Source organism: Nicotiana tomentosiformis, chromosome 2, assembly GCF_000390325.3.
Source record: "Nicotiana tomentosiformis chromosome 2, ASM39032v3, whole genome shotgun sequence".
Classification (NCBI taxonomy): domain Eukaryota; kingdom Viridiplantae; phylum Streptophyta; class Magnoliopsida; order Solanales; family Solanaceae; genus Nicotiana; species Nicotiana tomentosiformis.
Window position 1 is genome coordinate 116214944 of NC_090813.1, and position 16727 is coordinate 116231670.

Below are 16727 nucleotides of genomic sequence, written 5' to 3' on the forward strand. Positions count from 1 at the left end.
CTCCAAAGTAAGTAGTAGTATTAGATACTACTTACATTTTACTCAAAACTCAAAACTTCATAGGCATTTGGCACGATATGTCAAATATATGTATTTGAAGTTTAAAATTGAAAATTTATTTATGTTTAGACATGAACTTCAGTTTCAGAAACTGGAAAAAGAGTTTGTGAAAAAAAAATGTGAGTATATACTTTCAAACTGCTATTACAAAATTTTATGTAATTTTTAGGTACTGAAGATCAATATTTACAAATACTCATAGTTAAAACAGTATATGGTTCATGGCCAAACAATTCTAGCGCTACTATTTCTTTCCAAGTTTCCAACTTAATTTAACCAAACACTACGAAATTTGGTGGGGAAGTGCGCAGATAGCCATGAATTAGAAATATCTTTACTTTTTAGCAACTATTTTAAATGTATTTATTCTTTAGCCAATGCTTAATAAATTTTTACCCGTCGGACAAAAATACCTCTGTTATGTTGTGTAAATATTAAGGACATGGTGTCCTTCACTTCATGAATGTTGTATAAATATTTAGGACAAAGTATCCTGTATTTGCACCTTCTGCTGCTAAACTTTAAGACATCATGTCCTTAACTTCATATGTGCAGTGTAAATGTTAAGGATATCATGTCCTTAACTTTATATGTGCAATGTAAATGTTAAGCACATAATATCATTAACTTGTATTTGCAACTTCTGTTGTTAAATTTTAGGACATCCTGTCATTAACTTCATATGTATAGTATAAATGTTAAGGACATAGTGTCCTTAACTTCATGTATGCAATGTAAATGTTAAAGACATAATGTCCTTAACTTGTATTTGCACCTCATGTTGTTAAACTTTAGGACATCATGTCCTTAACTTCATATGTGCAGTGTAAATGTTAAGGACGTGGTGTCCTTAACTTCATGTGTTCATTGTAAATGTTAAGGACATAATATCTTTAACTTCATGAGTGATGTGTAAATATTAAGGACAAAGCGTCCTATATTTGCACCTTCTGCTAATAAGCTTTAGGACATCATGTCCTTAACTTCATATATGCAGTGTAAATGTTAAGGACATGGTGTCCTTAACTTCATGTGTGTAATGTAAATATTAATGACATAATATCATTAATTTGTATTTGTAACTTCTGTTGTTAAACTTTAGGACATCATATCCTTAACTTCATATGTATAGTATAAATGTTAAGGACATGGTGTCTTTAAGTTCATGAGTGATGTATAAATATTAAGGACATGGTGTCCTTAACTTCATATGTGCAGTGTAAATATTAAGGACAGGGTGTCCTTAACTTCATGTGTGCAATGTAAATGTTAAGGACATAGTGTCCTTAATTTCACGAGTGATGTATAATATTAAGGACATGGTGTCCTTAACTTTATATGTGTTGTGTAAATGTTAAGGACATGGTGCCCTTAACTTCATGTGTACAATGTAAAAACTAAGGACATAATATCATTAATTTGTATTTGCAACTTCTGTTGTTAAACTTTAGGATATCATGTCCTTAACTTCATATGTGCAATGTAAATATCAAGGACATGATGTCCTTAACTTCATATGTGCAATGTAAATATCAAGGACATGATGTCCTTAACTTCATATGTGCAATGTAAATATTAAGGACATGATGTCCTTAACTTCATATGTGCAATGTAAATATTAAGGACATGATGTCCTTAACTTCATGTGTGCAATGTAAATGTTAAGGACATAATATCATTAACTTGTATTTGCAACTTATGTTGTTAAACTTTAGGACATCATGTCCTTAACTTCATATGTGCATTGTAAATGTTAAGGACATGGTGTCCTTAACTTCATGTGTGCAATATAAAAGTTAAGGACATAGTGTCCTTAATATTTTACACATCACTCATAAAGTTAAGGACACAATGTCCTTAATATTTACACATCACTCATGAAGAAAGGGTAAAAAAGACTTTTCGTATCAATTTTAATAAAGTAATAACTATTTTTGCTCCACATTAAAAATACTGACTAAAAAGTAAATACCACTTAAAAAAAGTGGTTATACCAGCCATTTCTACAAATTTGGTTCCTCAAAAAGAGAGAATAACGTTCGTCTAGATTTTAACAATTAGTCACGACTTCTAGCCTTCTAGGCAAAGACCCTTTTCCCCTGTTACACTTGGAAATTAGGGAAGGGAAAGGGGGAATACTTGCTTTTAACATTTGTTCGCTTGTTTGATTTGCCCGAACATTTTTTTTCTGGATGATGTTCAATATTTTTAATAGAAGTGACAAGGGGGTGAGCAGTAAGGGTTCCAAACTTAGCGTGTGAGCTTTGACAAAGACTTGCATCACTATTCGTTTTCTCGTGGCTTGATTACTCATTTGCTTCGTCCTTTGAGCATGAAGTGTTTGGTGAGGTCTTTCTTCGCTTGTTGAAAAGCTAGCCTTTGCTCAAAGATCTATTTTATTTAGCACTAGAGGGAGCCTTTCAATCTTAAAAAACTTATGATGGAGCCCCTTATTAAAGACTTGACGAGGTTGTGATTGGATGGAATCGTCTCATTAAAATAATTTATCGCAACTCCTAAAGTACTAATGACTTTAAAGGCACAAAAAATAAATACAATAAAATAATAAAAGGGCAGGGCAGCTAGGTGCACAAAACATTATGCGTTTATGCAAGGCCTTGGAAAAGACTTATGTAGGGAGCCTACTTGATGCAAGCATCATGACTGATTCTACGGTTCGAACTCGTGACCTATAGGTCACGGACACAACTTTAACGTTGCTCGAAGGCTCCCCTTCAAACAATAGAATAATACTGAATAAAATGCTTAAAATCTCTGAGTAATACATTCACGAAACAAGCCAACGTCACAATTAGGTACTTCTAACTGTCCCTGATAGAAGAACATAACAAACTTAAACTCAAAAGCAAATCAAACTTTTCAAAGTAATAGCAAACTAGCAATCTAGTCAATAGATGTGCTGTTGGAACAAGATGGTCTCATAATCTCATCCTTAACACGATGTATATAAACATCTAAAACAACTGGTATTAAGTTGTGCTTTCCTCCTTGAGCTAGTTCAAAGACGCAGATATCACACTCCTCCAAATCATTATCCATTACAAAATCTTCCCAACCACTCTGCATCACAAGTCCTTCCTGTCTGTAACTAACTGCAACTGCCCACGTCCTTCCACTTGAATGGATTCTCAGGTTAATTGTCTCATATTTCTTCGTCATATATCTGTTTGCCCATTTCTTTGGGAGTTTCTGCTTGCACATATATTCAACAAACTAGATTAACACAAAAACAGCTGAAAGGGCACACGAAAAACTAGACTGATGGTGGGTTGCTAGTACATATTATGTGAATATATAGAGATAAATCAACAGTTGCGACATACATTACATTAACAGAGGCGGACCTAGGATGGTCATGAGTGTATTTTTCCATTCAACCAAAATATGTTTTATACATAGAATTTTTGATGAACTTTCCGGGGTGTCCGTGACCCCTCTCTTTACGACATAGGTTTGCCTCTGATTACATACTACTATCACTTTGGATAATGTTTAAACATAAAGGATTTAACTTATATACACTTATGGTATAAAGAGTTTTTACTCTCTCGTGTATTTTAACCTATTGTTGTAAGTTTATAGAAGGACAATAGAACATATACCAGCTGACCCAAGTAGACATGAGTAGGCTGCATTGTCATAAGAAAAAAAGGCACAGAAGATTTGTGTCTTGAAGCCTGTTGAAAGACTTCCTCTTTCTCTGTAACCTGGCGTCGGTTTGAGAACATGGGCATCTTTTCCTCTGAACATAACAATTTTTCCAAATCAAAATCCATAAAAAATGTAGGATGAAAAAAAAAAGGAGACAGATTCCAAAGAATAGAAGTGCAATGAAAGAAAGAGTTAAACTTAACCAGGTTCAATGTTTTTCTTGCGCGGTGAGGAAGGTGTACATTCCCTTTTCCTATTGATCTGCTGCTTGGCTATCAAGATTTTCTTCATCTTTTTCCCTTTGCCAAGCTGAGATGAATGAAACACATACTTTTTTTCATAACTTTCTTCCTCGCTTGAATGTTCATTTTCACTACTCTCTTTTTGATCACTTGTATGTTCATCTGTTACTTCATCTGGATGTTTACAAGGGTTCCTATTTTTCTTGGCAAAGAAAGTCTCCTCTTTCTCGCACGCGCTAAGGTCAAAAATACTGACATCAAAAGATGAAAAACTTTTCATCTTGAATACTAACAGATCTGCTTCTTCCAAACAATGGTCTTTGACAAACAGTTCCCAACCATTGCAAAACACATAATCATCATCCTCTCTTCTCTTAACCTCAACTGCCCATGTATTGCCACTGGGACCCCTAAGAATCTTTCTCCCCAACAGTTTGTAACTGTCTTTTAAGTTCAACACAAACTTCTGTGGAATGCGCTGCAAAAATAAACTGTTTCAGCTACAATTTCATAAATATGAGGAGAGAACTCTGCATTTTTTTGAGGAATGAAAAAGATGTAAGAAAGAAAAAATGGAAGAGGGTGTCTCACCAATCTACGCCTGAAATCATTCATCATAATTTTGAAGAACTGATGTTTGTCGAACTCTTCCCAATACTTTTGTTTCTCAATTACTTTGCACCTCTCACAGATTGTAGCCATTTTTTGATAACTAAGTTTTGCTTATGGAAGAAAGAAAAAGGGCAAAGGAAAAAACAAGTAGAGCGAGGAGGCTTCTTTGAAGAAGAAAGAAAGATGGAGTAAACTTTGTTTTCAATGAGCAGAGTGTGATGGTATGGACCACAACTTGGACGTTTGACGTGTTGAACACATTTTCATCATCTTCCAAATGAGCTGCCATTTCTAGTTACAGTTCCAAGTCTATTTACACCTTTTCTGCAGAGCCCAGTTGAGGAAATATGAAAACTTGACCCTTTGCTATGATCACAGCCGTTTAATATTTCCCTCAGGAGGCTAAAGATATAATCAGAGATGAAAACTCTGAATTTTCCATATTTGTATCATTTGCCAAAATCTGAAACAATGTTGGTGAAACCAACTAATCGTATAACCTTTTATTGCTTGATGTTGCCAAAGTGAATTCAATGCATGCTGACACGAGCTCCCATTAGAAATAGGAACAAAATAAATCCATTTCATATGAATTGCCAGTTTCCAATTCGAGCTTCTTTGATTCTTTGTAATGTAATTCTACACATTAGACTTTATATTTAATGCCAATATTGATCTCCATCTGCTGGACAGTTCACTTTACGCTGTAGGATTTTATAAAGAAGACACTGAAGCATAACCATAATTTTAGTTGAAAATATATGATTTTAGTCTGTTCTAGTAAGAGATACTACAATTGGATCAAATCAAATTGAAACGACAAAGTGAACCATGTGTTTTTGTATAAAAAGAAATTTTTGGTTACCTGGCTTAAAATGAAATAAGTTGTGATAGTATTTGAGATTCCAGATATCAATTTTGTTACTTGTCATTTTCATGGCTATGGTGATGGATTCTGATTCAACTATTTTAATAATTTTCCTCTTTTTCCCATTTGCCATGCATTTTAGAGGATTACTTACGTGTACAAACAAAACCAAAAAAAAAACAGAGATACACACACAGCAAATAGTTAGCGAGCATCTTCCGCTCTAATTTGGTTAAATCCTATATTCTACAATTTCATTACCTTACCGGAGAGATACATACAATATTACAAAAATTGTCAAAGCTATATCTTCTCTGTTCGTCACCAAATTAGCCATTTACAAGCCTATTTTGTAAAAAAAGTGGCTGTGCTCATTCATTGGCAAACGTATCTCGGTCCTAAAAGGATCCACTTTTCTGTTCACTTGCGTTAGATTTGAACAAACTGAAGTCTATAACCCAAGAGGCCAAACCAAAGCACTTAGATCATCTGCCCAATGTTTCTGCTTTGCTTTCTTTTACCATCTCAGTATATACAGTACAACCTCTTATGGACATAACTTTTCTTTTGGGGAAAAAGAATTGTTTGAAGCTCTGAGTTCAATGTGAGAAGGAACTTGCATCAGTGCTATAAAATGAGTACTCACTCAAGCTGAAGTTTAGTCGCTCTTCGTCCCACTTAATTATCTCCCTTGCATACTTGAGCGATTCATCTACAGTTTTTGGCTCTAAACCTCTTACTAGTGAAACATACAGCTTCCTGTTAGTGAGAGCAGAAAACAGCCTCTTGAATTTTACTGCAACATAATGATATGCCAACTGGCCCAAGGAGGGGCTATGGTTTATGCTGGTGGAGTTGCTGTTGGAGCGATTCCGGCTAACAATTGGACAAAAATCGTCAAACCACTCGCATTCGGTCAAAGGAACATGTTCTAATTTCTCCTCAAAAGAATCAAACTTGTTTAGTAAGAGAAGGAAATCCATTTGATCAAAGGTTGGGTGAGTCACGATGCTCTCAAAAAGTTTCTTGCTCAATAACATCTTGTTAACTGTCTCCCCAGTTTCCTCAACAACATATTGGTCATAGTCGCTTAATGAAACACAGAAAATGACCACCCGAACGTCTTCAAACATCTCAAGCCACTTACAATTTTCAATGAACCCCCTTGCCTGTACTCTAATCAGCTGAAATCTGAGTAACAGAAAATGTAAAACAGTTAACAAAGCATCTATCAAGTCCGTAAATGACAGGGCTATAATAACTAAATTCACTTCTCATCCTATATTCATTTAGGAAGATCCTAAAATCAACTATAGGAAAGGATTATCTGCATAGAAGGGTTCTCAAACACACAGACGGTAGTATTTAGAAATAGAAATATCGCAAGGACTCAATTTCCCATTGGATTAGCTACATGAGAACCAGCCCAATCGTTTGCTTTCAGTTCTCATACCAATTACTTATCATGGACCCGTGATTGTTGCAGCAGCCATGAGATGGGTCTCTTATCCAGTGTACCAACATAATAAGTGAGTTTTTACTATGTCGTCCACTAGAATCTAGGTCTAATCCACATTAGTGAGAGAGTAATAAGTCAACGAGGCAAAAGTGCTTCCACATCAAATGCATAAGTGAGTTTTTACTATGTCGTCCACTAGAATCTAGGTCTAATCCACATTAGTGAGAGAGTAATAAGTCAACGAGGCAAAAGTGCTTCCACATCAAATGCATAACAGTGCAAGGGTGAGTAAACAAAATGTTAAGTTTTGCTTTTCAAACCTGAGCACAGAATTAGGATGATCACTGCTGTCAAGATTATCATAATCTTCTGAATCTGGGAATGAGAAATCCACACATGAAAGTCCATTGGATGAAGTAACACCCTCAGCATATAAGATATCCACATCTGAAGGTTCATAGTCCGTTTTCAAAATATCAACTGCCTGAAATAGGAAAAATAATAGATGCAGAGATATTTAGCAACAAGTGAAAGATCCTCCCCATCATCTGTAGGAATCAATGGGGAACTCTCAGTTACTTAATCCAGTCAAATGCTACTCTGCCATCACAAGGTCTATTCAAAACTTGGAATGAACAAACCAAATTTTCAATGCCAACCCAATTTCGAAGATGTCATAAAAGATAGAAGCTATACTGCTTCAGAAGCTATACTGCTTGAGAAGTTCATATAGCATCCGAAGTTCAAGAAAACACCATCTTCAGTTGTTATCAGGTATCTTTAGGTCTAGACTACGTGGGCATACCTTTTTGATTAATCCATAACAGAGAAGCCACACGCCTTTATCAAATTAAACATATATATATTCTGCTGCAGCAATGAATTCTGATACTCAACCTACTTATTCACCTATCACTATATGGCATTTAGAGTATGTATATTCCAATTAACCCAATTTTCACAAATTTTGAATATCTAAAACAAATGAAAAATAATCTTCACCTTTGCATCACACAATTTTTTTAAAGGTTATTACCAAACTTAGATTCAATGTATTTTTCCTTCTCGATATGCATCCCAAAAACAATAACCTTCACATCCGAATGCTGCATTGCTCGATTCAGTATCATTTTTTTTATTCCCATGCATTAACCGATACCAACAAAGTTAGTCTAGCATCATAAATGTAGCACCTACTTTAATTAGGGCAATATTCCCAAGTATGTTTTCATCATTTGACGTTAATGTTATAGTTAATATGCTTTTGCATTAATAATTGGCAAGTACTTAGCTCGTATCAATATGTTTGGAAATCATCCGCTGACAACTCAACCTCTTACTTATCAACTAATGAAATCAACATCTTGATGGCCCATTACCCTTCTTTCCCTCGAAGGAAAAAACTCTTCTTCCACAGCACGTGTTGTTTTTACTTAAATTCTTGCAACTCACATTATCAATTACAGTATCAAACAAGCAGGCAGAAATAAACACTGCTGGTTACAAAATTCTCCTTGTTAGAATATACTCCCTCCGTTCCCATTTAGTTGTCGGATAAGGTTCTATACGCACACTAAGAAAACATTAATAAGAAGAGTAATTTAACTAATCTTTGCCTTATTAATTCTTTAATCTTTGTCTAGTTACATGCCTCTTAATTCTACAACAATTAACGCTAAGGTAAAGCTGGTCAAAATAATTAATTCTCTTTTGATTTTCTAAAATGACAAGAATATGGAAACAACTACTTTTAGTATACATGACAACTAAATAGGAACGGAGGAAAAGTATGTGGTTTTTTTCCTTTTAGAAAACCATGATCAATTGACAGTTCAGTAATATTGATTTTGATTGTCATCGTCATGGGAGTAGTTTTCCAATTGTTAGATTCCTTCCAATTGATCTTTCATCAGTAGGCAATAATTAGTACAATAAGGGGCCGTCTGGTTTGGGTTTTAGGAGATATAATCTCCACATAAAAATTACCATAAATTAGACAATGTTTGGTTTGGATTTCAGGAGATTTAATCTCCACATTAAAATCAGCATTAATTAATTAATACAACGTTGGGCTCCTCCTTATAAATAATAAATACTTGCATAAGTTATGCGGGAATCTATGTATTTTTTATGGGGAAAAGGATGTTGAATAAGAATACGGGTATTAGTAGTACCCATAGATTAAAATGCTAAAATGGCCCTCATAAAAGTTAAAAAAATTATTTTGTTTAAAAGTAAACATATAATTTAAATTATTCATTCTATACTAATATATAATATATCAAACTAAGAAATAATCGCTGCAATATACAATCCCTGCATTACTAATCCTTACATTACAATCCCTACATTATCAATCCATGCATAACTTGTTTCTAAACCAAAATGACCCCATTGAATGCTTTGTTCCTTTTTAGGTGTGAAGGAAAGAATAACCATTCCCAAAGAAAAGATACAATGATGTTCAATTGATTTTTACATATGACTTTGCCAAGATTGCCTACTATATAAAACAAATTTTCTTATGAATTAGTGCAGCACATAAAAAAATTCAAATTTTGCTCTTTCTTTTGTAGTGTTGCATTACATTTTGAGGATATTTTATTTCGTTCACATTCTTATAGTACCAAACAGAAGAATAACCATTTTCAGTAAAAAAGAAAAATAGAGTCAGTTTCTTGCAAGACTTAGATTACGTTGTGTAGTCCATAGACACCATAGTTTCACATACTCTTTAACGTATTTCATTTTGAACAGTTTACTCAAGAACTTACAACTAGTATTCAAAAGTAAGCACATACACTAGGATAGATCAGTTGATACAATATCTAATTGTGAAATACTGACATAACACACACAAACTAGACAAAGTAATGTACAGTCAACATGAAGTCATAAAGCACACGTAATAACAATAGCCGCCCTAGGATGGATCCTATTCTAAATATTTTCTTACTTTCTTTTAAAGACATGAAAGTGTCATAAAGTTGAAAAGGGAGTACCCCCACCCACCCACCCAAAGTGCAAATTAGCATGCAACATATACGAGGATAGAGTTCCTTTTTGGGAAAACCCTATTTGTCTATTTAGTTTGGATCATAGGTGGGGGGAAAATGTGTAAAGGAGTTGAAATAGCTGTAGACTTTGTGACCCATAGAAAGAAGATTCTAAGACACAAGTCCTTCAACCTTCAAATATCGATAATTATGCATAAATGTTACATCTAACTGAGCAAATTGTCGACATAAGGATTTTCTTACCCGCTCTAAGAAATAACAAGACATGTCATGAAGCATTTCTAGTTCACTTCTCCGCTTATAAGTTGCCTGAATGGCTGAATCATTCCACAACTCCTCAATTAATGGAGCATATTCCCGTGTTGCAGCTGGGAAAACTGCTTCTAGATTACCCGTGGCCATTATTTTGAGAAGCCAATCTGAGAATGCTTTCAGTCTTGGAGGTATGGAATATAATGTTTTCTTTTCAATCCCAGTGCTCTCCCCTGAAGTATATGCAAATTGTTACTTAAGAGGTATATTGCAGGAATCCAGGTTCACCATGTAGGCTGAGGGGATATAAAAGCCTCCAAACACATATAACCAGTCAAAACAATTTATGTGAAAATCAAAAGCAGTGGTCCAATCTTGATTGCATACGAGATAATTTATTTCATGACAATAATTTGTGCATTCCGATGATAACAAGTTCACAAAAAAATTCTGGGTTTCAAAAGAAAGAAAATGAACAGTATAAGAATGCCAGTAAAGGACTTGAAGAGATTTGCAATTTATCAACATTCAAGTCTTCTTGGCTTCCAACACAAACATGACAGCATGCACATGAATTGTGTTGAGACCAAAGTTTGTAATACCTGTCAGCCCAGACTCACAAGAAGAAGAACCCTTGCGCAATTCAATCATAATCTCTTCCTCAAAGCGCTCACGGCCCTCAAGCAGCACACCAAGGTATCCATATACGTTGCTTTGGATCAACAATTTGATATGTTCTCTCTCATCCTCAGAGAATGGGACATCCTTGTAAAGAATTTTTGCCTGATTTACATTTACCAATCATTTAATGATAGTACAAGCCAAATTAAACAAGGACAGTCTGATAGGGAAAAAGTCAAGGTGCATGATAACACTGTGGGAAGTAGCTACTTAAATCGCTGGAAAAAACAAGCAGGCAAGAAAAGAAAGGGAACCAAGAAGTTGAGGTGCTCAAATAGAATTATTTCTTGATCGTCACCTACCAAATAAGGAAAACAAAGCAAGTAATGATACCACCATTAAGATAAAAAACAGCAACTTGTGTGAAGTAAATAAGGGCCTCAATGAAGTATAATTTTCAGATTGTTCACTTTTCTAATTTTATCCGTATTTATAAAGCATAAAAACTGAAGAGAAAATATAACTAGGTGGAGCGAACAAGCCAGAAAGCAAATAGGCCTCCCTTTAGCAAATCGAGGTACCATAACAAAAAGTCACTGGCCCAGAAACACAAATTTTAACCAATTCTTAACCTCTACGGCTCTACCTCTCTGTAATATATATTTTTAAATATTTTTTAACATTATAAGATCATAATAAAGGCAACTCAGGTCTCAGCAGCTGAAGGGATTCCTCTAGTCAGTCAGGTCAACAACATATTGTCTTACATAAAACTCTATGTAAGACAATATTACAGTAGACCACACAATATTTAATTTTTTTTTTTTTTTAAAAAAAAAATTGCCTCTTATTGCTCTCAAACAAAACACAAGAAAAAAGCACCAAATTTTAAACAACAATAAGCCAAAAACAGTTCTTCTCAAAGAAGTCAGCATTGACGTCCACATCCAATTTCCTTTCTTTTTTTGTTCATTTTTTTCTAGTCTAGCAAAGCAACTATAGGATGGGGAGAATACTGCATGTCCACTATACTTGGAACAAGAATACCAGGAAAGGAGAATGTAAGGACATTTTCCGCTGTACAACTGAACTAAAGAAGGGTGAATCTCTAAATCACTTCCTTGGAGCATGATGACAGATTAACTAATGCTTCTTTAAGAGAGCAGACAGTTCTGTATCTAACATAAATCAAGTGAATATAGGATGTTGTGAAACAAAATATTTTAAAGCAAACGAGCTGGTCATCAGAGCATTATGTGCAGATAAATTATATTTAGCTAAAACAGCAAAGAGCAAGGGCTCAAGGAGTCAGTTCTAACAGTAGAAAATCACCTGCTTAAATATGGTGCTAGTACCAGATCCACTATATCCAATCAAAAGTAGCTTGTTAAGTGCCCTCTGCTCCAGATATTCAGGTACAGCTTGACTAACCACACTATTAACTTGCTCTCCACAAGTATTAGATGATTTTGAAGGAACTGGAAGAGAGAGTACGGCACAAACCAGCTTCATTCCAGCCTGAAAAGTTAAATACTTTGACTGAGCACCAGAAATGGCTGTATGTTTGAGTATGCGAAGTGGATAAGTAGAGAAGGACTCAATCATGGAACATAGATAAGACAAATTCCATTTCCGTAAGGTAATTAAAGTCAAACAGGAGCAAACCAGGTGCAAATCAATCCTTATTACTAGCAAAGTAGCAATGATCCCCAAAAATAAAAGGACACAAACTCAAATCGAGCATAAATCCAACCTTGCCCCATATATATCCTTTGGTATTTTTCTGTCCCTCTTCCTGATATGAACCATCCTCATTCACCCAAAAATGTGGGTTGCCAGCACATTGTACTCCTGCTAACTGTATAAGCAATCAACATGGTCAATCTAAAACAGCTACTGGACCTTGTTTTGCAGGTATCGAAAATTAACCTGTAACATGCGTAGCTCAGGTTTGGTGATCTCACGGCCATTTATATAGACCTGAGTGTTTCCGTTGCTAGCATTTGCCTTGATGGGACCTCCAACATTTAAATGGGGAGTGATAATTTGTGAAGGTTTTTGTCCTTCCTGTCATAACAAATTATTGGGTTACTTCTAGATTAGTGCTCAATATACAAAACATATAATGAGGAAAAAAGAATAAACGATGCGGATAATCAAATTTCTACTCACCTTTCCCCAGAGACCAGATACTTTGTCATACCAATAATTCCCAGGTTTCAGCTTCTTTGGTGGATTTATGCAGCTCTGCAATATAACAAGCTCTTCGGGAGAAAGAGGCCTTGCATTCACGCATACATAATCAGATGGCAACTGATTCACTTCACACATTTTCTCTGCCTTCATAATCTGCCTAATCTCCAAATCATTTAGCAGTCGCTTGAGCATCCTAGAGCATTTGCCCAAGTTGCCTCGCTTTGGTTCATCAATCGGATAACCGATGCAGCTGACACACTTTCTTCCCTCTGGCATAGACCCCATAGCTCTAAGCACACAATTACTGCAATATTTGGCATCACAAACAATACATACCTCCTTTTCGGTAAACCTGTTCCCTTTAAAACAACGATAGCATACCCCTTTCTTCACCTTAACTGCAGGTTCTTTCTTTGGTCGGACCACCTCAGGCTCGGCACCACAAACATCTTCATTAATATCTTCATCCTCCGACTCAATATCACAAAAAGTCACAATAGGAGCTCGTTTAACATCACAGCTAACTTCATTAAAGCTATCCCCATATTTACGTGAAGAAGAAACACGAGAAGACGGATAATCAAGACTCAAAAGTGACTCATTCGAGGCCCAATCTGGTTGGCTTAAATCATTGAACTCCAAGCTTCTGTCTTTACGACCAGTCGAAGCCCTCAAATTATGACTACTCCTTGACAAGTCTCTGGATTTCTCAAAACTACTCGAAAATCTAAAAGTACCAGAACTCCCCACCCTTCCCAATAATTCATCACGACTAATGGAGGAAGATGCCAAGTCAGTGGATTCATTAATTAAACCAGAAAATTCACCTACACTCTCATCACCATTACTACAGACTCTCTCCTCAAGTGCAGTAACAGAGCCAGGGGACAATGTAGTCTCTGAGCCTAAAGCTAATTCTTTGCTAGCTGAATCATCTTCATCTACCCCTTGAAAAGCTATCACAGATGTAGGAGACACAGTTGATTCTAAACTATGCTTAGAAAATCTTTTGGTTATATCTGTGGCTGAAATAGGTTGAACAACTGGTAAAGTTAACTTGTGGGATAATGGCACCTGCGAAACAACAGTGGCCACTGGTATCCTATCAACGTTTATAGGAACTGCCCGTGGAAGATCATGGGTTATAGGTGGACCATCATACTCCATAGCAAAGCAGTATTCTACTCCATCATCAACCACAGTTGGCGACATATTGAGAGGAAAAATCAGAGCACCCCTCAAAAATTATCAAATTTTTTTACTTAAAAACACAATAACAGTATAAAACAGAGAAAAATGTCCAATCTTGAGAGTGAAGTCCCTCAACAACTATCACTGACTATTATTTACAGAACAAATACAACAGTGGAACAGAGAGAGGCTGAGATGGGTAAGCAAATAAAGAAATAAAAATGCAATCTTGCTGAATCAGCCAAATGCCCCCTTTTTCAGATTTCAAAAGCAAACCTAACCCAGAAATACTAAAACAGAAACTGAAGCTGGCAAAGAAAAGTGAAATCTCTCAACAACTATAACTAATTGTTACTTATTTACAGACCCAAATATAAAGTGGGAAGAGAGAAACTCAGATGGGTAAGTTGATAAAGACCAAAAATACAATCTTGTTGTATCTGCTACATGCCCCTTTTTAAGATTTCAGAGATTAACAAAACCCAGACTGGAGATACTGAGTAGAAACTGAAGCTGACAAAGAAAAGTGGAAATGAGAAAAGGAATTTGAAGCAAAGGAAAAAAAGAATCAGAAGAAGAAGACAATGGGAATGGTATTAGGCAAAATACAAAGCTTGGGATGGAGGAAAAATGTGTTGGGAAAGTATAGAAAGTGGGGGAGGGGGGGGTAAGTGGGGGAAAAAGACAACAAAAGGAGAGGTATCCAATAGTGGTGGACACTGTTCTGTAGTGGCATCTTTTTTTTTTCTTTCTTTCTTTTACTTTACCCCTTTTTTTTGTTTGATGTCGTTGCCTTTGTTGAAACTTGGAAGAAAGGTTGCGTCTTTGGCTAATGTGTCTGCGTTTGTCGATCTAGTGCGTGTGAGAGAGAAGAGTACGCTTGTTTTGGAGTTTTGGATGGAATTGGGCCACTTGTCTTCTACCTCGTGATTGGCATATCAACATGTTTTGCTTTTAACGATAATGGACTCATCCTTCCAGATTTTTTTATTCACACATTCTCCATTTTTCACTTGTTTACACTTCAAAGTTCAAGCTTCTTTTTAACATTCAAATTTTTGTTTTACAGCCAAAACTTTGCATCTGCTTTGAAATAAATTTACTTTCTCCCTTTTTAAATAGCAAGTTTATAAAATCAATTTATTTTGATAAATTTTTTTTTTTAAATTGCCTTTTTTAAAAGTATTTTAGTGACAAAATAGTTTGTATTTGACTAATTAATTTGAAAAACATTTCTAAGCAATAATTAATGTTTGGTCAAGCTTTAAAAAGTGCTTCTAAAGGGTCTCATTGGTACATGGAATAACGATAATAATCCCGGGATAACGTTTGGTTTAACTTTATACTATGTTTGATTTGAGGTATTAGCTAATCCGAGGATAATTTTTACACTAAAATGGTGGGATTAGTTATTACATATATAAGGTGGGATAACTAATCCTTTGGGATATTCCACCTCATGGGATATCCCATCATTATACCAAATAATCCCTAAGTGTATTTTTCTCAAAAGTCTTTTTCAAAAAATTATTTTTTGGGAAAATCTAAATTTTTTTCCGCTTCTCCAAAAATGCTTCTACTTCTACTTAAAAGCACTTTTTCTTCTAAAAGTTTGGCCAAACACTTCAACTTTAAAAAAAATACTCTTTTGAAGAAAAAAATGTGTTTGGCTTTGGAGAAGCTTGGACGATTAGGCTATAAGTTTACCAAATACTAACCTTATTTTCACTACTGTTGTTGCGTAGCTAACAATGGAGGTCCAAAATTGGAAGTGAATCTAAGAGATTAGGGAAAAGAATAATCTCTGAACAACACACTTCGAGAGTAATTGAGACTAAGAATAAAGGGAAAGTTTATTGATATTTTTCATATCTATTTCTTACAATGTATCGAGTATTTATGACCCCACCATCACCACCACCACCCCCCAAAAAATGAATTAGCTAAGCTCACTAACTAACTTCTAACAACTAACTGTATAACTAACTCTTGAGTTAATTGACTAATATACCTCTTCTACCTAATTGGCACATAACAACTGCCCCTTCACCCGCGTTAAGAGTCCTTGTCCTCAACGACAAATTGAGGAAACTCAAGTTTGAAAGTAGGAGCATATATCCAACTGCTATCTTAGTGAGCTGCCTGTTGTGCTTAGATATCACCTTGGTTTCGATAATTCTCTCAGGATTCAGTACAATATGACCATGAGGAGAGAGGGAGACTGGCAATTCAAAAACCACTTGAGTATAGCCAATATATTTCTTAAGATGGGAAACATGGAATGTATAGTGTATTTTTGTGGGGGGAGGTAATTGTAGTTGATATGCAACAGATCCAATTCCCTTAATGACCTGGAAGGGACCAAAATACTTTGGATTGAGCTTGTGATATGAGTGGCCTTTGAGTGACATTTGTCTATAAGGTTTCAGCCTTACAAAAATCATATCTCCTCCTGTAAATTCTCTGAAGGATCGCTTCTTATCTGCTAAAGCCTTCATCCTGGATTTGAGCCAGTGCCAGATGGTGCTTCAGAAGCC

At 35.4% G+C, this 16727-nt stretch overlaps 2 protein-coding genes across 2 annotated transcripts; both read right to left on the reverse strand.

Moving 5' to 3' along the window:
• Positions 1-2789: 2789 nt before the first annotated feature.
• LOC104120887 (B3 domain-containing protein REM16-like) lies at positions 2790-4932 on the reverse strand. The gene is made up of 4 exons (XM_009632757.4): positions 4566-4932; positions 3936-4452; positions 3684-3823; positions 2790-3270 (listed from the first exon to the last, which is right to left on the reverse strand). The coding sequence occupies exons 1-4, from the start codon at positions 4674-4676 to the stop codon at positions 2965-2967; spliced, it is 1074 nt and encodes a 357-aa protein (XP_009631052.1). The 5' UTR covers positions 4677-4932; the 3' UTR covers positions 2790-2964.
• A 723-nt stretch (positions 4933-5655) lies between these two features.
• On the reverse strand, positions 5656-15069 carry LOC104120886 (extra-large guanine nucleotide-binding protein 1). The gene is made up of 8 exons (XM_009632756.4): positions 12976-15069; positions 12733-12870; positions 12557-12661; positions 12136-12321; positions 10785-10965; positions 10174-10415; positions 7234-7397; positions 5656-6645 (listed from the first exon to the last, which is right to left on the reverse strand). Exons 1-8 carry the CDS (start codon positions 14209-14211, stop codon positions 6054-6056), a joined length of 2844 nt encoding a protein of 947 aa, XP_009631051.1. The 5' UTR covers positions 14212-15069; the 3' UTR covers positions 5656-6053.
• Positions 15070-16727: the final 1658 nt, after the last annotated feature.

Bases quoted from the DNA above. Each gene is read 5' to 3' on its own strand.
- LOC104120887 (XM_009632757.4), bottom strand. From the start codon at position 4,676: ATGGCTACAATCTGTGAGAGGTGCAAAGTAATTGAGAAACAAAAGTAT. The intron at 4,453-4,565 runs GTGAGACACCCT...TTATTTTTGCAG, and splicing joins ATGATTTCAGGCGTAGATTG to CGCATTCCACAGAAGTTTGT. The intron at 3,271-3,683 runs GTATATGTTCTA...ATGTGCAAGCAG, and splicing joins ATGTCTACTTGGGTCAGCTG to AAACTCCCAAAGAAATGGGC.
- LOC104120886 (XM_009632756.4), bottom strand. From the start codon at position 14,211: ATGTCGCCAACTGTGGTTGATGATGGAGTAGAATACTGCTTTGCTATG. The intron at 12,662-12,732 runs GTTAATTTTCGA...TTGCTTATACAG, and splicing joins CTGAGCTACGCATGTTACAG to TTAGCAGGAGTACAATGTGC. The intron at 12,322-12,556 runs GTTGGATTTATG...TTAACTTTTCAG, and splicing joins AAGGATATATATGGGGCAAG to GCTGGAATGAAGCTGGTTTG.